At 44.5% G+C, this 26,305-nt stretch overlaps 1 protein-coding gene across 6 annotated transcripts in view; it reads right to left on the bottom strand.

Annotated features, from left to right (window-relative positions):
- Positions 1 to 26,305, bottom strand: part of RELCH (RAB11 binding and LisH domain, coiled-coil and HEAT repeat containing) — a 1,006,576-nt gene that overhangs the window by 727,738 nt on the left and 252,533 nt on the right. For all 6 annotated transcript variants that reach the window (XM_069219494.1, XM_069219496.1, XM_069219495.1 and 3 more), the window contains one exon: positions 11,461 to 11,766. In XM_069219494.1, coding sequence (XP_069075595.1) covers positions 11,461 to 11,766 — 306 coding nt within the window. The remainder of the gene's footprint in view (positions 1 to 11,460; positions 11,767 to 26,305) is intronic.

Consider the following 26,305-nt stretch of genomic DNA (forward strand, 5'->3'; position numbering starts at 1 on the left):
AAACGAGGTCTAGAGAGTTGGCCGAAAGATGAAGCTAAGTGAAAGAGCGCTTCGATTTCTTTGTTTTTTGTGCCTCGACTTAACCGATCGCCCCAAGGATTGGAGTGGGAAGACCATGATTTCTGGCTCCGCTACCGATCCTGGGACCGTCCAATTGACTAGGATATCAACTTGCATAGACTAGCACCGGCCTACCATTAGATTCAGGGACTGTTCCCTCAAAGCCTTCGCATGCATGGCCCGGCACTCTGAGCACGACTTCGGGTCGTGGTCTCACTCCAGGTACCAAAGACAAACAAGGAGAGGATCCATCACGGACATCGCCCAATGACAGGACCCACAGGGCTTGAATCTTATCTTTCTAGAAGACATCCTCAATGCACCAGGAGTAAATTCAGAAACAAAGTTGACAAGTTGTCCAAAAAAATCTAGTCAAAAATCGACTGAGAGGTAGCTGTCTTCAAATCAGCACTTAGCTGGCGCAGAAAGAAAATAATAGACGTCAGCACACCGGTCTGGAGTCTACAGAGGACCCATGTAGTAGGCTGGCCTGGCTGGTACCTACACTCTGTACCAGGTCCAGTTATCCCTTATTAGTGTAGAAGAGGTGTTTCTAGCAGCTTAGGCTGATAGAAGGTAGCTACAGCAGAGCAGCTTAGGCTGAACTAGGAGACATGCAAAGCTCCCACTATACCACTGGTGTCATATGCACAATATCATAAGAAAACATAATACACAGATATACTAAAAATAAAGGTACTTTATTTTTATGACAATATGCCAAAAGTATCTCAGTGAGTACCCTCAGTGTGAGGATGCCAAATATACACAATATATATGTACACAGTACCAAAAATATGCAGTAGTAGCAAAAGGAAGTAATGCAAGCAATGTAAAGTTACAGTAGATTGCAATAGGAGCACATAGGTATAGGGGAAACACAAACCATATACTCCAAAAGTGGAATGCGAACCACGAATGGACCCCAAACCTATGTGAGCTTGTAGAGGGTCGCTGGTACTGTAAGGAAACAGTGAGGGTTAGAAAAATAGCCCACCCCAAGACCCTGAAAAGTAGGTGTAAAGTGCACCTATAGCCCCCAGAGAGCACAGAAGTCGTGATAGGGGGTTTCTGCAAGGACGACCAACACCAGAAAAGCAACCAAAGTGGATTTCCGGACCTGAGTACCTGTGGAATAAGGGGACCAAGTCCAAGAGTCGTGACAATGTCAGGAGTGGGCAGATGCCCAGGAAATGCCAGCTGAGGGTGCAAAGAAGCTGCCACCGGATGGTAGAAGCTGTGGATTCTGCAAGAACGAAGAGGGCTAGAAACTTCCCCTTTGAAAGATGGATGTCCCACGTCGTGAAGAAGCTTGCAGAGGTGTTCCAACGCAGAAAGACAGCAAACAAACCTTGCTAGCTGCAAGGGTCGCGGTTAGGGCTTTTGGATGCTGCTGTGGCCCAGGAGGGACCAGGATGTCGCCACTTGGATGAGGAGACAGAGGGGGCGCCCAGCAAGTCAGGGAGCCCTCACAGAAGCAGGCAGCACCTGCAGAGGTACTGGAACAGGCACTTGGAAGAGGAGTGAACCGGAGTCCACCCGAAGACACAATAGGGAGTCCCACGATGCCAGAGGACAACTCAGAAGGTTGTGCACTGCAGGTTAGAGTGTCGGGGACCCAGGCTTGGCTGTGCACGAAGGAAATCCTGGAAGAGTGCACAGGAGCCGTAGCAGCTGCAAATCACGCGGTACCCAGCAATGTAGTCTAGCGTGGGGAGGCAAGGACTTACCTCCACCAAACTTGGACTGAAGAGTCACTGGACTGTGGGAGCCACTTGGACAGAGTTGCTGAGTTCCAGGGACCACGCTCGTCGTGCTGAGAGGGGACCCAGAGGACCGGTGATGCAGTCTTTTGTTGCCGGCGGTTGCAGGGGGAAGATTACGTCGACCCACTGGAGATTTCTTCAGAGCTCCTGGTGCAAGAAGGAGGCAGGCTACCCCCAGAGCATGCACCACCAGGAAACAGTCGAGAAAGCGGCAGGAGAAGCGATACAAAGTTGCAGTAGTCGTCTTTCCTACTTTGTTGCGGTTTTGCAGGCGTCCTGAGCAGTCAGCGGTCGATCCTTTGGCAGAAGGTGAAGAGAGAGATGCAGAGGAACTCTGGTGAGCTCTTGCATTCGGTATCTGAAGAATTCCCCAAAGCAGAGACCCTAAATAGCCAGAAAAGGAGGTTTGGCTACCTAGGAAGGAGGATAGGCTAGCAACACAGGTAAGAGCCTATCAGGAGTCTCTGACGTCACCTGCTGGCACTGGCCACTCAGAGCAGTCCAGTGCGCCAGCAGCACCTCTGTTTCCAAGATGGCAAAGGTCTGGAGCACACTGGAGGAGCTCTGGGCACCTCCCCTGGGAGGTGCAGGTCAGGGGAGTGGTCACTCCCCTTTCCTTTGTCCAGTTTCGCGCCAGAGCAGGGCTGGGGGATCCCTGAACCGGTGTAGACTGGCTTATGCAGAGATGCGCACCATCTGTGCCCATCAAAGCATTTCCAGAGGCTGGGGGAGGCTACTCCTCCCAGCCCTGACACCTTTTTCCAAAGGGAGAGGGTGTAACACCCTCTCTCTGAGGAAGTCCTTTGTTCTGCCTTCCTGGGCCAAGCCTGGCTGGACCCCAGGAGGGCAGAAACCTATCTGAGGGGTTGGCAGCAGCAGCAGCTGCAGTGAAACCCGGGAAAGGTAGTTTGGCAGCACCCGGGTCTGTGCTAGAGACTCGGGAGATCATGGAATTGTCTCCCCAATACCAGAATGGCATTGGGGTGACAATTCCATGATCTTAGACATGTTACATGGCCATGTTCGGAGTTACCATTGTGACGCTATACATAGGTAGTGACCTATGTATAGTGCACGCGTGAAATGATGTCCCCGCACTCACAAAGTCCGGGGAATTTGCCCTGAACGATGTGGGGGCACCTTGGCTAGTGCCAGGGTGACCACACACTAAGTAACTTAGCACCCAACCTTCACCAGGTGAAGGTTAGACATATAGGTGACTTATAAGTTACTTAAGTGCAGTGGTAAATGGCTGTGAAATAACGTGGACGTTATTTCACTCAGGCTGCAGCGGCAGGCCTGTGTAAGAATTGTCAGAGCTCCCTATGGGTGGCAAAAGAAATGCTGCAGCCCATAGGGATCTCCTGGAACCCCAATACCCTGGGTACCTCAGTACCACATACTAGGGAATTATAAGGGTGTTCCAGTATGCCAATGTGAATTGGTGAAATTGGTCACTAGCCTGTTAGTGACAATTTTGAAAGCAAAGAGACATAATCACTGAGGTTCTGGTTAGCAGAGCCTCAGTGAGACAGTTAGGCATCACACAGGGAACACATACAGGGCACACTTATGAGAACTGGGGCCCTGGCTGGCAGGGTCCCAGTGACACATACACTAAAACAGCATATATACAGTGAAATATGGGGGTAACATGCCAGGCAAGATGGTACTTTCCTACAACCCACAACGTCATATCAGGCACAGGCGATGCAGACGACAAATGTGGAGCCAATCAACACCACCTAACGACGCACAGGGATACCGCTCAGGAAAATCTTCTGGATCTAGTCCGATGCTGAGAATTCAAAGGTAAGGAATCTGCAGTTAGAAGTCTCTATCACATACATAAATCACTGCTTTTTATTTAAAATGTCAACAATCATTGGCAACTAAACCAGTTAGTGGAAGCTCTGTAAAACTCTTATAAAGTTGTGTTTGGGCACTCTGGCCTGCTTTGGGCCACCAACTCTGGTAGGGAGCAGGACAAGGGGCCAGTAAGGATTTGTTTAACACTTACCTTGACACCAAAGCAGTCTCAAACCCACATAGAGGCTCTATAGACTGACAGCCATTGATATAATGGAGTAGTCCTGATGCAATGGACACAGGATGCTGAAGATCCTGGGAATACAGTGCGGTCAACTGGGGACTTCCTGAAGCTACTCCTTGGTCCTGATGGGGTGACTTTGGCCACAGGGGTCAATGTTCCTCAAAGTCCTGGTGGGTTCAACAAAAGTCCAGTTGCCACTGGACTACCGATCCCTGATCACAGCAAAACCATAGGCTCCATTTGGTGAAGTCTAGCATCCTCCTTGAATGGCCAAACTGCACTTTTGTGACTCTCCCAGGTCTGGCAGATTCAGGTATAACTTTTGAGCACTGGAACTCTGACCTCACAGGCTACATGTTGGCGGTCAATGAGGATCAAACAATTGTGGCTACTGACTAGCCACAGAGGGCTTCTTCAGCTTTTATGGCCATGGAGCTCTAACAGTAAGTAAGCCAATTGATTCTTGGAGTACACTTCTTCTGTCTGGGGATCAGGGATCAACTTTTCCTCGAGAACAGCACCAGGGGCACAGCTCTCTATTTGATAGCCTAGAAGCAGCAGGTGCAGTCCAGTTGATGGTGTAGCTTTCTTGTCTGGTCCAGGGAACAATAGGGCAGTCCTTTTTCAATCCTTTCTCCAGTGCAGACGTGATCTGGGGTCTGGGTGCTATGAGTGCAATATTTATGCCTAGAAAGTGCCACTGGGGAATGTAGTGTTGACTTCCCAATGGGTCAGCAGGTCCCCTCCAGTCTGATGATGACCTCCTGCAGTGTGTGACATCCAACTATCACAGAATGCAATACTCTGCTCACTCACAAGATAGCTGAATACCTCTCTTTGGTGTGTGGAGCTTGACAGTCCAACTTAGAGGCATGGCTACCTGAAGGCTACATGCCCACAGGAAGACTGGCTAGGTAACTGTTTTCCCCCCACCGTCAACCCGTCTATCGAACAAAAGAGCGTGTGTATCCACCATTTGCCCATCAAAGGTGGCTTCCCTTTTGACGCTTGCCTCTTGGGATTAAACCCTCTGTGGCTTTCTGCCAGGGTGAGGTGACACCTCTTCTAACGGCGAGCCTCTATTGACCCTTTCCTGAGAGACATTCACACTTCACTTGATGAGGGAAGGAGGCTGTCTTGTGTTAAGCATCTCAAAATGGAAAACTCAGGCAAAAGAGTGGAACTTTCTAAAAGTTGCATTTACCCAATAATCATTTTAAATTTGACTTTGGCATCAAGCTGGATTTAATGTAAAAAACAGTTTTGATACCTTGTTGTACCAACTTTAGTAGTCCCATTCAGAAGTTAGCACAGATAAGTTGTAAGTGTGTAACCCTGTACTCACCAATAGAGCTACTAACCTTTCCACAGTAAAAACTGACAATTTGGGGGTTTTATTGTTATGACATATAGAAATACATGTCCTACTTTTTGATATACAGCACCCGCCTTAGGGCACAATGGGTCTTTTGCAGGGGAAGACAAAGATATTAAAAGATAGGTTCTGGCTTTGTCATCAGTTTAAATGGTGTAGTAGAGTTTGCAGTTAAAAAAGTGCTATACTGGTCTGCAGTGGTAGGCTGGGACACTTTTTTTGTTGCACTCAGGGTGACAACATAGGGGCTGCAGCCCCTGAGGGTCACTTTGACCTACAGGCCCTTGGTACCTGTGGTACCATATATTCAGGACTTTTAAGTACATTAACTCAGCCAATCAGGTATAAGCCAAGAAAACAAACTTTTAAGGGTCAGAGCACTGGCACCGAGGTCTGATTATTAGGCCTCAGTACACTCTCAGTGTTGATAAACAGCAGCATCAGCCCGAAAATTGTGGGTGGTCATGTAAAAAGACACATTTTCTCACATGCGCATACGGATATTTTTAACCAAACAATCAATTCTGTGGTTAGAAAAGTGGCATGCTCAGAAATTAACAAATGACGTATGAAAGTACATCTCATGGTACTGGAAATTTGTAAATCAGAAATTTTGAACACAGTAGGCTGGCAACCTTTTTTTTTTTCCTTCTCCAAAAACATATAGCATGATGATTTCAAAAAAACAATATTGGTGAGATGTTATGATTGTTTAGTGAAAATCTCAATAATCCATTACCCTCCCCAGGAAATACATTGAAAAGTGGCACAAATCCAACCTCTATAAAGGTAACACTGTTTTGCTAAACACCACACTGCTCAGAAAACCTGCACTGATGGATTATATCACAAGAAGAATTATGATGAATGCACATAATAGCTGCAAAAAAAAAACCAAAAAACTGTAGATTCCATACCTTACGATACATCAGAGCTGCCAGACTGATCTGGAAAACCTTTCTCTAGCAATGCTTCCATATGTCGCTAGGTGCTGCTCTGTGGCTCCACTTTGACTTTGTACTGCCCAGTAAGTGATAGAGCAGAGCCACAAGCAAGTCCCACCACTGTGCGCTGATGTCAGTTTTGTGGTTGCCTCTTTCTGCTCTTTGTTGTGGAGTGTGAACAATTAGTAATACAAATGAGCAGATTCCTAACTTTGGACTATTTTCAGATGGTAGAAAAAAAATATGTCACTTAACGGTACCTGGGGTAGAAGGGCAGTGTGGTAATCTGCGGGTGGAGTATCCACCTTAAAGAGTGTCACAGAAGGTAACCTGTACTTGTGGATACTTTTAACTGCAGAGTTCTCACCTTAAATAACGTACCAAATCAGTACCTACCCAAGGTGGAGGGTCTGGAAAGCGGGCTCAGACCAAAAAGACTTACAGGACTGAGCAAGCAAAATATCCTTCCCAAAGTACCTCGCTGTCAAGGCAAAAGTACTTTGCGATGTGGGTGTAACTGCAAACGTTCACAGTCTTGTAAGATAGCATGGACAGTCACTCCAAATGTCAGCGCAGTAGTAACAGCCTTTGCCCTTGTGGACTGGACTCTCAGACCTTTTGATGGCTGCTTCTTGCTCAGTGAGTAGCAGAACATAATACAGACGACTACCCACCGCAACAGGGTCCTCTTCTGCATAGCCTTCGTTTCCTTTGCCCAAGACAACCCCAAATAAATCTGATCATCTACAAGTTACTTGGTGTGATCAATATAAAAGCTTACAGCCATTTTAGGGTCCAGCCAATGAAGCCTCTCCTCCTTTTTCAAAGAGGTGAGGCAGGGCAAAGAACATAGGCAGGGTGACAGACTGTCCAATGTGGAAAGGAGTTAAACCTCAGGCAAGAAAGCCGCCAGAGTTCTCAACACCAGTTTGAGGAAAAGGTGGTGGATGTACCAACAGAGCTTGATCCTCTCTTGCCTGATGAGATGAAGTAATCGGAATGAGGAAGAAAGTCTTCAAAGTCAAGAGACTCAGCAAGCAGCTATGCTTTGGCTTGCTTGAAGAGCGTGCAAATGAGACATAATTAGACCAAATTAAGGGCCAACTGTGGCATCACTAACAGTTATGGAGGGAAGGTGTGTCAAGGCTCATCATAACATCATATCATAACTAAAAGATCACAGCTGATCCACCAAATGTAAAAAGGCGAAAAGAGACATCAAATTTTCTTTAACAGTGCGCACTGCAGGGCTTTAGTAAGCCAATAACAAAAATAACCAACAACAGAGAATTTAAAGGTTGGATTGTAAAGGGTCAGTCTTGTGGTTACCACACCAAGACACATACTTGTCCCACTACCTGGCATAAATGGATTTTATGGAAGGATATTGGGTGGCATTTATGGCATCCACCACTGCTGGCGCAGAACAAAGGCAGTCAACTGTCGTCACTTGAGCTCCACACATGGAGGCATACCCTGTGTAAATTTGAGTGGAGTGCCCTGACTGTTGCAGAGACAGAATGTCTTTCCAAAGTAGCAGCTTGATCTGAGGTCAGGTGGTGAAATAAGACACTCTCCTTGCCCAATCTTGCTCAACGTCAATTACTTCGGTCTGTTCGTTCTTGATCTTCTTCAGAGCTCAGGCCATGAGAGGCAGAGAAGGTATGGAGTAATAGAATTCAAGTTCCATTCTAGCCAGAAAGTATCTCCTAGCAAGTGTTTGTGCTGACACTCCAAAGTGCAAAACATTTGTCACTGCACGCTTGACAGTGGGGAAAAGAGATAACCAGGATTCTCCCACTGCCAAACAATGCCCTATGCTACCTTGGGGTCTAGTGGGGTCAGGCTTGCTTTGGAGACAAGAGTCCTCTAACGATCACACTCCCACAGATGACAACACTAAATAGGTAAAGAGGAGGGGTCTGCTACTGGTCCAACTATAGTTGAGTAGCTACCACTGCAGATCATGTGAAGTCTCCTTCGAAATTTCAATACCATCCAATAAGCTTCCATAATGTTTGCCACAGTAACTTTAACATTGCAGAGTCCACAAATGCCACCTGGTGTAGTTGACAAGGAGGATGCAAGCGGCCAAGAAGCCTCAGAACTGTTCTCAGTGAAGCCCAGGGCTGAAGCTGAAATATCTGTATTATTGCCCAAATGCCCTGGACTCTCTGCAATGGAGAAAATGTCCTCAACTGTACCATATTTGGGGCAGCTCTTACGAGAGGAGACCCCTGCAAAGGACATTGGTGGGACTTTGGCTCGCTGATCATGATCCCCAATGATGTCAGGAGGTTTGCAGCCTTCTGGAGGTGGTTTATGGTGAACTGTGGCAAGCCCACCTTTAACTGCCAGTCATCAAAGTAACTGAAAACTGGTATGCCTGTCCTCCAAAGATGGGACGCAATCACTTTTGTGAACACCTGGGGGGCACTGGTGAGAATGAAAGACAAACAAGGCATATTGAAAATGCTCCTGGCCTACCTTGAATCTCGGATAACATCTGTGGGACTGCACAAGGAGTACAAGTTCAGTGACATCATCTAGTTGCTCAGCAGACAGACAAAATGTATACCAATATGACCATTTTAAACTTGTCTGTCTGCGGTAAGGAACATTCAGAGTGGCAGGTCTAAAATGGACAAAAGAACCCCGATTGCTTCAGCAAAAGGAAATAGCAAGAGCAGCACCCTTCTTCTATTTTTTAAATCCGGAACTCTTGATAGCTCCTTTGGAAAGTAAAACTTGAACCTTCTGCAACAGACTAGACAGCTGTTCTTCTGAGATTCGCTCTAATGTGACAGGAACTTTTTGTGAAGCAGAAAGAAAGGGTAGGAATGAGTCATGGTGAACAACTTGAAAGCCCCATCTGCAGGACATGATGGATCGCCATCCTAGGCAAAAGTAATGGATTCAGTCTCCCAAGGGGTGAATTTGTGCCTCGAGGATACTAACGAGGATAGGTGGCTGTCACCACAGGGGAAGGGAACTGGGAAGACTGGTGCTCTTGCTGACCTGCCAGATCCACATGCCTGGTCTCAAAAGGACTGGGCTTATTGTAGTAGTGGCTAAGAAGGCTCACACTGTCTATATGACAGCCCCCAGTAATAGCCTCAGAATGTCTAACAGGTGAGGAAACCTTGGCAGAGGTTAAAAGACCCAGGGAATGTGCCATGTCTATACTTATTTGTAAATTTTAAAGGCATAATCAGCTTTCGCATCGAACAGACATGAGCCATTGAACAGCATATCCCTAAGAGAGGCCACCTGTACGTTGCCAAAAGATCCTGTGCAGCACATCCAAGCATGGTGGTGGAGCATCACACAGGTGCCAACCGCCCTTCACAGACAAGGAGTACTATCAAGGTCGACAGAAAACACGTATTTGGACGTAACTTGACCATCATAAATTGTTAGAGCCAGTGAGGCGCTTAGGTCTTCAACGGACAGCTGTCAAGTTCTCACTGACCATGTCCCAGAGGGATTGGGTGTTTAAGACCAAAAAAGAAACTAAACTGACTGATCTCAATGCTTGGCTAGCTGAGGAGAACATTCAGTTTTAATCCTCTAAGACTACCTATTAGGCAGGTTATGGAGAATGAATTATGGTTCACCTTGCTGGTTGAAGCCTGAATAACCAACTATCCAGAACAGGGTGTTTAGTGAGAACACCAGAGTCGCCTGGCCACCAGCCTATGTACTGGTGGTCAACACCAGGGCTTCAACCATGTGCCATTAAGGTATCAGGAAGGGCCTCACTGAAAGGCAGTAAGGGCTCAGATTCGGCCAGCCCAGGATGTAAAATTTAATTAAGTGGGAAGTGGTAGGGTCAAGACCTCAACTGTTCATGAGACTACTACTGCAACTGATGTACTCTATTCTACCGATGGTCCAAATGGTGAATTGTATTAAAGGTTGTATCAAGTCTACTAGCCTCTTAAGTCCATGTACAAATTGTCATCATCATAATCCCCAGTCCCACCATCATCATCAGCTCTAGTGGTGGTAAACTTCAGTCAGAATCAGAGCCAAAGAGTGGGTGGGACTTCTGATAGAATATTTGTCCTGGTAGAAGCACTGGGTCAGAGTCAAGCTCTATTGTGACTGGGTACGGTTTTGTAATTCTGCAGCTCAGCATCAGTTGGGATAAGGATTTAGTTCAGGGTCAGACATCGGACTCAGTACCAGATCCTCTTCCATGGCTGTTGTGGAAGGGACCTGCCTAGTTTGTAGAGCTGGAGTGGAAATATTTATCAGGGTCAGTACTGAGCCCAAAACAGGTCCAAAAGTGTCAGATGGTGCCAGGGATAGATCAGTCAGCAGTGACTCAAACGGGAGCCTCTGCGGATCATTGGGGACCAACGGGACAGTAGATAGAACAAGAAGAATGCCAAATATGTAAAGCACGACCCTCTTTAAAGGAGTCAATTTGCAAGATGTCCCCAACAGCCTGGGGAATTTGGGGTGCAGTGGGATCAACAGTGGAATAGATCCCACCCCAATCAGAGGTCTGGAGGAAGACTAACACTGTAAGGCCCTAGTGCCTCATGTTTGGATAGAGAGTGGGGAAATGGGTTTTGAACCCCACTTCGCTTTCTGGTGGTTGCATTCAGGATTCAACTTACAAAAGCAGTTCAACCGCAATGTTTACCGCTTGAGGAAGCAGCCTCATAAGTAATAATGTGCCCATGATTTACAACATGATTTAACTGACTTCTTATTTTTGATCATATACAGCTTCTCTCAGTCCTGCATCGCCTTTCAGTGCATGAAGGTACACCTGTGGCATTACTTCAAGTCATGTCTTGAGCCCAAGAGACTCACTTTGGGGACGTCTGTGTCTGGCACCTGGTTTCTAAAGTCATTGCATGGTTTGAAACCTGTAGTCTTAGAAGGGCACACTGTTACCTACCACAATTGATTCTGTTAAAATTTTAGGAGTCGTTGGAAGGCTAGGGAAAACTGGGAGTAGAGCCTCAGAATTTCATTGGGAGGCACAGAAAGAAAGGAACTGATGTCAGTGTGCATGGTGCGCTGTTCAGTTCCATACCTTCAGGGGCAATACAGATTCAATGCATAGCCACACTAGGCTGCCTAGTGGCGCACTGGGGCACAGCTACAGAAAAGTTTTACAGATCCGGTCTGATGCTGGGGAGAGTAATATTCAGTTACAATTATTCATCAGAAATGTACAGGTCATGCCACTTTTTAGGTCCCTGTGCCCAACAGACAACATAGCTTAGATGGCCAGACACTAACCTGTTTGAGTTATCAAACTGTGAAGCAGTTTTACTTATAGAACAAGGGAATGGCTTCTCACTCTTCTTCTCCAGGTCAATGTTTGGTATTTTCTCTGCTGGAAGAATGGTGTTCGCTTCAGTTTTTGGCAGTGCAGAGCTATGAACTTCTTCAACATGCCTGCTTCTACCAATGGATGTGGAAATCCTCATATCCAAGTATTCTCCACTCTCTGATGCTTGGTGAGGCACTTGGTCAAACGAGGGATGGACAGAGTTGCATATCACTGGAATAGTAGAGCGTTCTTTCTTGAGGGAGTCAATGTCGCTATAAATTAGAAGTAACAAATGCAATCCGGTTTTTATAACAAACATGGAGAGTGGGATAAACAAATGCGAGGCATGCCATACAAATACAGATAGCATACTGAATAAACTGAATATGAAATTACAAACTTACCAAACCATAATGCTAGAATATGCACTCAAGAGCATTTTAACGATTAATACTGTAATCACAAGCTGCAACACACACTACCTTTTGCGACAACTATAGGGGAAACATTTGGAGGCCATCCCTAAAACAGGCATAGACAAAGATGACAGGCAAATATATTTTTGATTTGCAAAAAGCACACTGTGCTACAGTAGTCCCCAACACTAAAGGGAACTATTTTGTTTGTGGATCTGCTCCTTGTAAAAGGGCAGGATACAGTCACTCGCACTGAAGTTAGCCAATAGCTTACCTTGGTAGACACATTCCCCCATGCTATATGCTGCAGTTGGCAGCAGAACATGTGAATGACAATAACATACTAATGAGTAAAAGAGGGATGCCTGAACGCCCTATGAATAAGTATATATAATTGTGCAAAATATTAATGCCTTGGTTAATGCCAGATTTAAAAAAGGACAAAATGGCATAGCCTGGCAAGATGCTCAAGCAAGGAATATGTTAGTTAATTACCTGTAACTGTAGTTCTCCAGTACTGGACAATTTCATAGATTCACATGCTTGAATTATTCCCCATCATCGAGAAGGGAGTCCCCGGTGTAATATAGAAACTATGCCCAATTGCGCATTTAAGCCTTAAATGCATTAGGCCTCTAACTTAGAAACATATCACAGTTGTTCTGTAAAAAAAAAAAAGGACCAAACTCAAAAGACAACCAACCAGCTCACATCACCCTCTAGAACCCTCCTGTGAGGAGCTGTCTTCCCTCAGATTTTCCAAGCACAAGTGCTGCAATACCGATAGTACAGAGGAAATGAAGGTGAGCTCCTCAGGGGAGGTGGGTGGTTGCATGTGAATCTATGAAAGTGTCCAATACTGGAGAACTACAGTTACAGGTAAGTAACGTATTCCTTAATACAGTATTGGAACTTTCATAAATTGAAATGCATGAATCAGAATAGTAAGCAGTGAATAACACATTTTCGACATGTCTATAGCAACACAGCACTCTTGAATGTGAACCAGCATGACAATATTCACATAAACGTTCCTTACGGTCTACAGCCTGAAAAGGAGAAAGGAATTACTTTTAAAGAAAATGTGAGATAATACCCAATAAGCGGAAGGAGGGAAGAAAAAATTTAGCTCACCTTAAATGAACAGGTTTCCGAGGACTGGTTGTCCGACAGCTGCTTCCCGAAGCGACTCTGTGTCCAAGAAGGAGTGCTGCTTGAAGGTGTGAGCTGTCCTCCATGTTGCAGCACAACAGATGTCTTGAATCGACACACCTGTGAACAGTGCACAGGACGCAGATATAGCTCTGGTAGAATGTGCTCTTACACTTGTCTGCAATGGTCTACCTGCCTTCTGATGGCAGAAAACGATTGTGTCTTTAATCCATCGGGAAATAGTCTGCTTCGTCACAGGATGCCCTTTCCTAGAGGCACTAAAAGCTATAAACAACTGACTGGATTTCTGGAATGACTGGTCGGTCCACATAAAATTGTATGCATCTCTTAAAATCGAGTGAATGCAAGGTCCTCTCTGCAGTAGTTTGAGGGTTTGGGGAAAAAAAATCTTAACACCACTGGCTCATTGATATGAAATTCCAAAGGCACCTTAGGAATGAATTTGGGATTGGTGTGTAGAATGACTATCATTTTTGAACCGCAAAAAGGGTTCTTGGATATTGAAAGCTTGAATTTCACTAACTCTTCGTGGCAAAGTAAGGGCGAGAAGGAGAGCCACCTTCCAAGTGAGGTACTTGATGTCTGCCCTGTGGATGGACTCGAAGGGCTCTTTCATGAGCTGGCTAAGGATGATGTTAAGTTGCCAAGCTGGAGGTGGAGGAAAGAATCTGAAGAGACCTTTCAAGAATTGCTTTACTAATCTCATAAGAACATAAGGATGGTTTACCTGGTATCCTTCTGGATCTGGAAACGGCTGCCAGATGGACTCTAATTGATGAATGGCAAGGCCAGAACGTGCCAGCTGTACGGTAACACTGCCTCCGAGGTGGAGACGAGAGGGTGTACATTCTGGGCTTTGCACCACAAACAAAACCGCTTCCACTTTAGGCGGTATGATTTAATGGTGCAAGCTGCCCATGCTTGTACAAACACTTCCCTGCAATCAGCTGGTAGGTCTAAGCGGCCGAATTTGTTGAATTCAGGAGCCATACGGATAAACTCAATAGACTTGGGATCTGAGTGCTTTATTTGTCCCTGGTTGATGGTAAGCAGCTCCGGAATTGGTCTGATCCTGATGGGTGGACATGCAGGCAGCAGAAGTAACTGTGTACCACGGTTGACGCGGCCACGCTGGAGCTATCAGGATTATCTGGCAAGGTTCAGACTTCATTTTACTGATCACCCTTATGAGGAGAGAGATCGGAGGAAAGGCGTATGCAAAGATCACTGGCCATATGATCGAAAATGCATCCCCCCCCATGATCCCCGTTGTTGATGCCAACTTGCATAATATTGGCATTTGGCATTCTGGGAAGATGCAAACAGATCCAGATTCGGCTCCCACTGGTCGAATATTCCATCTAATATCCGCTGGTCTAATTCCCACTCGTTAGGAGATGTTGCCAACCTGCTCAATGAATCCGCGATGGTATTTTTCAGGCCTGGGACATGTTCCGCTGTTATGTGTACTGAGTGCCGGATGCACCACTTCCAAATGGTCTGTGCTTCTGTAGATAGCAGGTGGGAACTCGTTCCTTCTTGCTTGTTTAGATAGAGCATTGTGGTGGTATTGTCTGTTCTGACAAGCACGTCGACCCTCGAATCCTCAGAAGGAAGGCTTGCAAAGCATAATACACTGTTCTCAGCTCAAAAAGGTTGATGTGAAAGATGGTTAGAAGGGGCCATTTGCTGCTCAGCCGAAGGTCTTGCAGGCACGCACCCCATCCGGTCAGTGATGCGTCCATCATTACGATCATTGGAGGAATCTGTGGCAATAAGTTGATACCTTTTGATATGTTTTTGGGGATTGTCCACCAATCGAGAGAATGGATCATGAGTGGTGTTATGATGACCGTGTCCTTAAAGGATCCTTGTGCCTGCGTCCATTGTTTGTCCAGCTCCTCCTGAATTGGACGCAACCGCAGCCAACAGTATGGAATGAGGCTTATGCGCAATGACATCATCCCTAGTAAGGACTTGTACTGACAAACTGAAAGACACTTTTCTTTGGAATCGCTTCGCTAGGGAGATTAACTTGTGTTGCGTGTCTAGCGTTGGATAGGCTTTGGCCTGTTGCATGTCTAATATAGCCCCTAGGAAGGCCAACCAAATCGAAGGTTGAAGGAATGATTTTTCCTTGTTTAGAGTAAGGGCCAAGTCCTTGAAAATGCGCAGAGTCGCCCTGACTGACTTTCGCGCTGACTGGACATCTGGAGCTTTCACTAGCCAGTCATCTAGATAAGTCATCTAGGTGCTTCTTTCTTCTAAGGTAGGCTGCAACTGGGGCCAAACATTTGGTGAAGATTCGTGGTGCTGAACATAGTCCAAAGGGGAGGACCTTGAACTGGAAGTGTTTGCCATTGACCACAAACCTCAGGTACTTCCTGTGCAGCGGATGAATGGAAATATTGAAGATCTAGGGATGCCATAAAGTCTGCTCTGTTTATAAGCTGGAGGACGTCCTGCAGAGTGACCATTCGAAATGTTTGTTTCTGGAGGTACTTGTTCAGCTCCTGTAAGTCTAGGATTGGCCTCCATAAGCGAGATTTTTTTTGATTGAGAAAGAAGCTGGAGTAGAATCCCTTCCCTCTCTGGGAATATGGAACAACCTCTAAGGCCCCTTTTTTCAGCATGGTTGCCACTTCTAAGTTGAGCAGACAAAGATGTGCTTGTTGAGTGAGTCTGGGATGGGGGCATTAATGGGGGAATCTGAATGAACTCCAAAAGGTGTCCAAATGGAATTACATCCAGCACCCACTTGTCCTTAGTTATCTGCTGCCAATGTTGAATATGATGCTTTAAGATCCCATGGAAGACTGTAGGAGAGAAGTGAGGAGGAACTGGCTGGAGGCAGTCATTGTCTACGTGCCGGCTCCTTAGATTGCCGCCCTGTCTTGTTCTTGTGGTAGGGCCTAGCATAAGCTGCGGGAGGCAGCTGCCTCTGTTGATATTGTGGCCTAGAAGCCTAGAATGTGGTAGAATAGGATGGATATCTATAGTGCAGGTCCCCTCAACGAAAGGAAGGTTGACCTCTGCCCCGGCTCCTCAAAAAGGCACTTTCCTGTACTGCAGAGTCCCAAAAGATCTTGCTGTCTCTGTGTCCGACTTTATAGTCTGAAGTGCGTCGTCAACATGCTTCCCAAAGAGTGCCTCTCTATGATGGAGAAGATCCTAAATTTTCATCTGAACTTCGGAGCAAAAGTTAGTGGCTTTGAGCCAACCCTGACACCTCAAGACAGCTGACCCAGCAAGCAATCTAAAGCCCATGGTGGCGAAATCAAGCGCGCAATCAATGACTTTCGCCGAAGATCGTTGTCCTTCCATGAGCACCTTTTTCGCTTCCATTTTGGAACTCTCCAACAATTCTTCTAAGCATTGAGACATGTCTGACCAGAGATGCCGGTCGTATCTACCAAAGAGAGCATGAGAATTGGTGGCCCTTACCACAATAGCAGACATTGAGGAAAAACGCTTGCCAACGTTATCTAGGCGTCTTCCCTCTTTATTTGTCGGTGTTGTCAACGGTGTGGAAGGGTTTCTGGAATTAAGTAGGGCAGCTTGTGAAATCACAGAGTCCCGATTCGGGTGGCCTAAAAGGCAAGCAGGGGCATCATCTGTGGACTTATATTTCTTGTCCAACCTCGGCAGCACTGCAGGTACCGTTGCAGGATTCTGCATTATCTTCAAGCCCTGGCTCCAAACACTATCAATTATTGGGATAGCCCTGACAGTCTTTCTGGGAGGCTCCTTAAAATCTCAGAAGAAACAATCCTGCTAAGTTGCAGGCACTGGAAGATCAGACCGTGTGGCTGCTCGTTCTAACAGGTTAAGAAAGCCACTGATATCTTCAGGAGGTGACTCTACAACAGGTGTCGCAGGAGCTGGTATAATATAATCATCCCACTCATCATTCACTGTCTGAATTTCTCCTTCAGCATCCTCATCAGAAGAGGCTTCCCCCTGCATTGGTGTAGATAGTGGAGAATGTTGTGGCCTTGGTGGAGTTATATGTTGTGGTTGTTGGAACTGCTGAGGAGTAGATAGTATAGCCGTAAGTACTGGTTGATGCGACGATGAAGGCCTTGGTGGAAAACGTTCCCTATAGTCCACCAACATTGCCTGCAAGTCCAAAACCAACCTGGGGGGGGGCCTACAAGCCCCGGTCGTTGCTGCTCATAATAGTGTTGGTCATAATATGAGCCTTCATCATCTGAATACTCCTGGCATTTAACCTGTAACTGAGAAGGTCTGCTGGCCACTCCAAAAAGGCCATCTTCCACAGAGTCATCTTCATCTAATAGATGCAAAGGCAGAAGGCTCAAGACTTTACTAGGAGATGTTACTGAGTGAGTCAGATGGTACTTTTTGATTTTCCTTTTGCGCTGCCTGGTCCGTCGACGAGAACAGATGTAAGGAACATGGTCTCTGAACTATTGTTGTGATCTTCGTCATTGACGAGAGATGAGATGCCACCAACGGTGGTGTCGACAAAATGATCGTCAATGGTGGTAACGTCGACGAGAGTGCCGACGGATCAAGTGTCGTCGACGGATGGAAGCGTCGACGGTTGAGGTGTCGTCGACGGTTGATGCGCCGTAGATGGAAGAGTCAATCACGAGGCCGTCGACGGCAAGGTCATCGTCGACAGTGGAAGCGTCAACAGGTGTTCAGTCGACGGAAATGTTGACGGTAGCAGCGTCTACAAGGTGAGTCTCAGCGAAGAGATAAGGCGTGCCGTCGACGAGGGTGAGCAGACTGTCAACATAGTCAGTCGTTGCCACTGACATAGACAGTGTGACGACGGTGGATGTTGTCGTTAAGGCAGGAGCTGTCGATGATTATCTTGACGAGGGTGCAGAAACTAGCTTTTTGAAGGTACGTTTTACCTTGAATGGTGGTGTTGGTGGCTCAGACACAGGCTTCTTTTTCTATCTCAAATCTGAAGCTTTTGATTTCGCCTTCTTTGATGGGCTACATACTTTTGAGGACACCTCAGATGATTTTTTGAAAGCCTTTTTGGGTGGTTACTATGAGGAAGCTTCAGCTCGTCTCTTCATAGGTGTTTTTACAACAGACGCAGAAGAAGAGGCACTGTCCTTGTTAGAAACTGGATTGTCTCTGGATTTTAATTTTTTTTAGCCATGGTAGAAGGCGATCTTCTCTGTCTTTTAATGTTTTAGTAGTAAAGGTCCTACATACCTTGCAGTCTCTAGTTTTATGACTAGGGTAGAGGCAGTATATGCAGTTCTTATGCTGTCATCCACATGCAGTATTTTCTTCATGCAGGGAGCACAGGCCCTTTTCGAGGTGTCTCTGACATGGTAGCCAGGATGACCCACCTTGAAGAACTTCTGAAGAGAAAAAGAATCCAAACCTCCTCAGAAAGGATTTCTGAGAGAAAAACTGAGCAGGTCTCAAGGGAGACTCCTTAGCCTGACGTGCGGTGGAAAATGTGAGGGAAGACAGCTCCTCACATTAATCTATGAAAGTTCCAATCCTGGAGTAAACATACTGATTTATGAGCTTCAAATGCACATTAAGGAGTGATCACATTTTAGCATATTGGTTTGAAGTGTTATTAAGTGCAGCTAGACACAAAATACAGTTATATAAAAAAATAATGTACAGAATCCAATTGTATACTTAAGTGTAAATTAGCCCTCAAAGACCACAGCACTTCCTATTGAAACTTAAAGTTTGAAAAATTTCTAAAACAACTGTACGAAGAACAGCAGCTGTGATAAATAAAATCACACAGAAAAGACTAGAAAACATCCATGAAGACACTTCCATCACTAATTATTTCCCAATTAATAAAAACCTAATGTGATTACTACAGTTTTATTATAACATCTTGTTTTTTTGCTGCATGATACATCATTAAACCAAGTTTACATGTTATTTGGGAGGACAGTTATAATGTATTTGCTGTGCAGATAGTAGGGTTTAGGACTATAATATTAAGGTATAGTTTTCAGAACAAATAAAAGAGTACATTGGAGCTCTAGAAATCTTGAACAGTGCTATTCACAAATCCAAATCTCACTTTTATTTGTTACTACAAATATTAAAGATTTTTGTGCACACATCTGGGTGAAGAACATGAACTACTTGCTGAGGTACAAGATTGGATATACACCCCCTTGAGATCTCAACACCCCTGGGGGAATTCTACCAAACAGTAAACACTGCATTTGTTGTTGGCCTTTGTGGCTTTTTTGTTCACTGATGTTTCCCTGACAGAGAAATCTTCAGGGTGACGTGATATTTGAATTTCTGACAGATCATTTATTTTGTTGATGGCTTGCATCCACTGTTTCAATGCCTTTTCACAAAAAGGCTTTCCCTCTACACGCTCTGCCTTGTTCATTTAAAACAATGTCACTGAGTTGTCTGTCACAAATAGAACCTTTTTCCTCTTGTACATTTAGTACAAACATTTTAGAACTACTTTCAGCGGCCTTATGGTGGAGATGAGATTACAGAACCAACCATCACATAGTTACAGGAATGCTGTTGAGGCAGAAACCACAACCAAGAAGGGAAGCATCTCAAACTGATATGCAAGGCCCGGGAAGGGGTAATTAATTGCTTCCTAATAAAAGGATCAGCAAATAAAGCATCCAATTTTGGTAAGATTGAAGAAAAGGAGGAATATCACATTGATACTCTAAAGGCCATAAAACCAATTCAACCGTGTCAGATCCCCTTTTGGGGCAATAGGGCAGCCAACGGCTACCTGGCCCCAACCCATGGTGGTTTAGGTCCTTTGCCATAGTCCTAAAGTCTGTACTACTCTGGGTCTGGAAACTGTGTAAAGTAAAACCCTATCTGCACTTGATTCGTAGGGTAGCAAGGACGAGCAATTCAAGGCTTCGCAGGGAGGTATGTGGTGGACAAGAGCTGAGACCTCAGTCAGCCAGAAGACACAATAAGGTATTGTCCAGTCCATTGATCATCTTTCAGTTAAAGTAAATATTTAATTTTCAAAGCAAAACTAAATGCTACACAGTTGAATAGGAAGCCAAGCACAGTTTTTTGTTGTTATTTTTTTTAATCACAGCTACGATCTTCAGGTACTACGTCACCCTTCAGATTCAGTCTCTCCACATTACAGGAGATATCTTGTGATTTCAGTCCTCATCATACTGTTGGCCTAGACAATGATTGGGCACTGGTTCAGATTACTTAAAATACCCCCACTGATCAAATGTATAACTCAGTTTAACATCTTTTTTACCACGTGCATCTAACTGAAAACAAATGTCATCATACAGACTTGTCTGCCTCTAACCAGAACGAGAAACTAGAAGATTCCAGATCTAGTGGTGTTCTAGGTGCAGTTTGCATACCTGATATCTTATTGGCAGCTTTATTTATGTAGGAGCCACGGTGGTAAACTTGCATTGAAAATTGGACCACTTGATATAGTATATATGACAAGCATGCACAGTTGCACTTGTTTCAGTTTAGGGTGGCCTCAACACCAAGGAACAGGTGTGGCAGTTACAGCCTCTGAGCAGAGTCATACATGAAGGTGTGCCTCAGGCAGTTGCAGGGGCATGCACACAGGTTCCTTCTCTCAGCAGGCAAACCTCAGGGGCACTTTAGGCAGACACTCAGCTTGTCTAGCAGTAAGTGCAGACTTCATGTGACTTCCTCTCAATTCTAGGAGACTGGATGTCAGGTAGACACCAGTCCTGGTCTCAAAGTAGCTATTCAAGTGCTCTGCAAAGCACCCCCTTTCTTGGTCAAGAAGAAATTGGACTTCGAACAAAGTCCCAATTTAGATTCTATTTTATACACAATTCCAGACAAGGATGTAACTCTAGTGTTTAAGGCTTTTGAACTGGTTTGGGTTAGTTATCTTTCAAATATCATTTTAAGGATATTCTTCAGACTCAGTCTTTGGGTAAAGTGATGGCCCTCAAGCAGGTGGAAATGAGTTGGCTCCAAGCAGGAGTACCCAAAGAGAGAAGATAAATGAAGTCTTAGATGCATGTACCTGGATGTCATCTTAAAACAACAACAAAAGACAGACAAAAGGACAAGCCCTGCTTAGAAACTTCTTCATCTTGAACAACAAAAACTGCAATTCCACCCATCAACCTTACCATCTACCAAACAGCCATGCCCAGGAAGAAGTAGTCATCATTATTCTTTTGGTAACAGGGCCTTCATCAAACTTCTAGGAGAAGCACTGTCTCCATTCCCCTCCACTTCAGAGTCTGGGTATCCACCCTTTAACCTAGGAATGCAAGCAATGCACTCCATTATCTGGCAAAGCTGTCCTCATCTTTCATCTTGTGCTATGCTAACCTAGTGGCAACCAAAATGAGCAGACTGGCCCCAGTAATCAGGCTCATACTACACACAGTCAACATAGACACATACAAGGATGTCAGTGCAAGGTTCTGGGGAGTTCATTAAACACAACTTTACGCGTGAGGAGTCCGTAAACCACATGGACACAGAGAAAGTACTAGTCACACTAAAAATTTACAAAACGAAGTATGCTGCTATTATCTGTGTCTCATCCTGGGGACTGATAATAGTCCTATGCCCACTTTGAGATCATGCCTGATGCACTCCTCCAGGTCACATAACAGGTTCTTGGCCTTGTATTACCAGGGACAGGTCTACACCTCTGCAGATACTCTAGATTACTGTGACGCTACAGACAAACATCAGGTTACCAGTTTCACATGAAGTCCGTCACTCAGGACAGGGGTACACGCTTCTTTACTGTGCAAGGGACATTGCCAACCCAACAAACTAAATGTGATTAATTACAATGACAAGCTTAGATCAGGTTTTGAAGACAAAAAATATATATAATATGACCTTCAACTTAAGCAAGTCATGGATCTCAATGACTGGTGCCTCCGAAAAAAGAGTTATCTTTTAAATAAGTTTCATCGAAAAGGTGGAAAACAAGAACCTCTTCAGTATTTCAATTAGCACTCATGAAATTCAGGTCGTGTGCATGAGTTTTGCAAGATTTGTCTTAGTCAAATAACAATCACAAATATGATAAAAAGAGATTAAAATCTGTAGGTGCACAGACAGTTACAGGGAATGCACCTTTAGAAGCCAGTCACCCAGAGATAGATAAAGATGAACTCCCTGCTGATGAACATGGGCTATCACAAATACCACTACTCTTCTGAATACACTGGGGGCTGATGACAGGGCAAATGATAGAACAGGTCAAATGACAGAACTGAAAAAGAAGCAAGTAAGTCTTGTAAAAATAATTATCCGGAATTTGTATATCTCGTAGACTCACACTCATGATTTATTTCCCTTCATCAGTCTGCCAAGTCTAAGGTATTTAAAAAAAAGCAATAAACATTGTTAAAGTGGTAATCTGCACAGTAACACTGTATGTTTATTAGCAGATTCACATTACTACAATGCACCCAAACATTAATCAATCAGGTTACCAGGACACCAGGACTCACAATCCTAGAAACTCTAGCAAATGTTCCACTGTCAAGGCAATATTTTTGAATACTGCTCAGTTCCACAACTGCTGCGCTTCCCTTCACAGGATTTGTGATCTTGTTCCTCCCTATGTGATGATGTAATGCATTGATGCTCTGTTGTCTGAATTAAGACTGAGGAGTTGCACAGGTATAGAAGGAAAGCCTAAAGCCCCAAGCGAATAGCATATACAGTGAAGACTCTGTTTCTGACCACTTATCACCAAATTCTGCTTGTGCGCTTTCCATCCATTCTTTGGCATGTCTGTTGTCATTATTACTTAATGTTGACGGAGCTAAAATGGAAGGCGTTTCAAGAGGTTCCCTAGCATTGTTTCTCCACTACAATAATGATTGTTTAAGCTGGTCGATGACAGTTACCTGGTCCCATGAATCTTCAGGTTATTTTGCTTTAGCGCTTGCAATGAGCAATCAGTGGAATGCATTGCGGCATTAGTTCTACCAACAATTTGGAATGTCTGCCTGAAACACTCGCAGTTAAAAATAGTTGTTGCAGGTTTCATCAATTTTTCTCTCTGTGGAATACAACTCTTTTGCTTGATTGATATCGAAGAATACTTCTTGGAAGAGTAGGATAGTGCTCGGTAAGAGGGCAGATTTTATTTTGTTTAGAGTTAGCCCCAAATGATGAGACAGTGGCAAACAGGCGATTGCTGAGTGCTCTGTTTCCTTTACTGATGAACATTTTAAAGGTTCAGGGATACCCGGAAGCACTTCTTTAGTACACACACTTCCCCTTGCGCCAAACACTTGGTGAAGACCCTTTAGGCCAACTGCGGCTGAATTATAATGCACTGAATTGACAATGCTAACCACCTTTAACAAACTGAAGATGCTGCCTGTGATTCTGATAAACCAGGATATGATAGTAAGAGCCTGGAAGGCCTAAGGACACCAGAAATTCTCCTTCTTGGAACATCAAAATGAGTTCCTTAAATGTGACCATTCTAATGGACTGCCATCAGGAATTTGTTGAGATTTCACAGATCTGGGATGGCTCTTCATCGGCCCATCTTCTTTTTGATTAAGGTGATCCTAGACAATCCTTTCTTTTTTTATTAATATGATCTGGAATAAAATCCTAGACCTTTCTGGCTCTTACGTACTTGCTCCATAGCTTTTGAGCAGTAGGTCAAGGATTGTATGTATTATCTGTTCCAGATGGTGATGTTCTCTGATTGGTGGCCAGCTTTAGCACAAATTCTACTGTATGCCCACAACAGACAATCCAGAATACCCAGTGGTATATACAGATGTTCTCCTATTTTAAGGAAAAATCTTAAATGTTACGACCCCACAAACAATAGGATGGGGCTGTCGAGCAAAGAAGTCACACCCTTGTGTATCTTGGCCTAGGGAGTGTAAAATGAATCGCATGGCTTATGTCAAAGTTTCTGCTATCTGATTTCCGTAACATCCCAAGTTAGTTTAACACGGACAGTAATGGCCATCCTGCAGTTGCTAGTATCTGTAATAAGGTGAGCCCCTTCTTACATTCTATGATCTTTTTGCACCACAAAATCCAGAGCATGTTTGAAACTGGAATGTTCCAAGACAGCATGAAAAGCCAATGTCAGTCTTTATGTGTTCAAGAGCTGCATGTTTGTCTAACCGTGTTTGGCCATGAGGATGCATATCAATTTCTTTTCCTTGCACTTGAAAGCTAAAAGGAAGCAATCTTAGGCCAGCCTTGTTCGATCACATCAGCCAAGGCATTGACTGCTTCCTACATAATCACTTTGGCTGCCTCCATTGCCCTCTGACAAAAGTTCCCTGTACCAGGGCAATGTCATTACATATTTATTTATCATAACAGCATTGAATGGCTAAAGTATCACTATGCCTATTGTGAATAACAGGGGCTGTTAAGGTACACAAGACTAAATTGTATAATCTTTGGTGACCAAATCAGCATTCAAGTGAACTATAAGGCAGCTTTTTGCAAACTCTGGAGCCTGGTATTTCCTCTTCATATGTGAATCTAAAGCAGATCTGTGACAAGGTTTTCATCAGTTTAAGATCTTTTTGCCACACTTTGTCCTGAATAAGAACGGGTTTCCCTGGGTTGTTTCTCAAAATCACAGAGGAACTTGGCTTGGATAGTTGCTGTATCCTAGTTAGGTTAAGGCCACATTTATTAGTAGTACTCTTCAGTATATTGTGAAACCTAGCAATATCATCTAGTGTAGATTTCAACACGCATGGTGTCTCCCTCCAAATTACCTGGTTATGAGAAATTACTCATGATCATCCTGATCCAGACTATTGCTGCCTTCATTGGCATCTTGGTCGATGTCCTCAATGTCTAGACCACCTTCCACAGCATGAATTTCATCATCACTTTCCTTTATGCTCTGGTTGCCTGTATTCTTTGGAGTTGATAGAGTTTGCAGCTAAAGGGTTGAAGATGAAGTTACTGGCACAGGTAGATGAGCAAGAGCAATAGGTTGCTGTGGTGGTGGAGGCATTTGGTAGACTGGCAGAGCAGGCTGCCATTTAGTTGGAAGAGAAGATGTTAGTCTCGCGCAAATAACCTCCATCACTCCTTACAAGGACCTGAACAAATGCAGACACATGATGCCTGAGACACTGCTGTTGAGCTGGAGATCTTCAGAGCAGCAGTGAAGCAAACCAATGTTAGAGTTGAACACTGACACAAAGTGTGACTAACATAATGGGACGGTGAAAGAGTGAGAGTGTGTGTGTGTCTGTGTGTGTCTGTCTGTGTCAACAGCACTGCCTCCTGCATGAGGTGTCCAAGGCAGATTGCTGTTCTACTTCAGACTCTCTAAATGGCATACTGTGTTGAAGCCTAGAGAGTTATTGGTATGTAATGGTTTATATTGTCCATTGTAGTATCCACTATAGGGCCCAGGAGATAATCTTCAAAACCTTGATTGTGCATGGAAAGGTTGAGGAGATTAAGTAAGACACAGAGCAAGCTGAAAACAGATCATAATTTGCATTACAAGACATGCTGGATATATGTAGTGTACATTTGTGGGCCACCGCTGGCCCTACACCTTTCTTGCTTGGACGACTGCTGAAGACAATTAGATATCCTTCAGGGACTGCCTTGGGCAGCATGGGTGCAGCATCATCACCTAGCCAACTCTATGTAATGAGGACAATGTGGGGTTTGAGGTCCACTAGCCGGTTATGTATATGATTTCATCTTTTGTTTAGTAAACTGGCATTGATTAGAATGCAATATATAATATTACTATCCTATCTGATATAGGTTATTATAGTATGTTGGTTGTGTTCCTGTTGATTGCTTTTGCTGTAGGGGTAGCAGGCAGCAATGGAGATCTATGAAATCACATAAGCCTTCTGTTGCTTCAACCAGCTTGCAACTCATGGAGAACTTATTAAATATTTTACGGTACCTCACATCTATAAGTATTGGTGGTGACTTATATAAATAGTACTGTACCATGAGAATTGTTCTCCCTCAGAACACTCACCTATTTTTTCAGTGAGCAGCAGAAACCTAGTTCTGTCCACTCTATCCAAAGTTTACTGGTTTCTGCTTTTGAACAGGAACTTGATGCAATACATAATTTCTAAAAACCCACCAAGTTAGTCAGATTAGTACCAGCCACCTGTTTTTGCTTAGCTCTTAGGCATCTACTCACAGCCAACAAAGAATATTATGAGTAAATGAAAGAAAACACTCTTCAACATACACAAATGAATGTTGACTTGCAACAGCA

The sequence above is a fragment of the Pleurodeles waltl genome, chromosome 2_2, assembly GCF_031143425.1.
Source record: "Pleurodeles waltl isolate 20211129_DDA chromosome 2_2, aPleWal1.hap1.20221129, whole genome shotgun sequence".
Lineage (NCBI taxonomy): Eukaryota > Metazoa > Chordata > Amphibia > Caudata > Salamandridae > Pleurodeles > Pleurodeles waltl.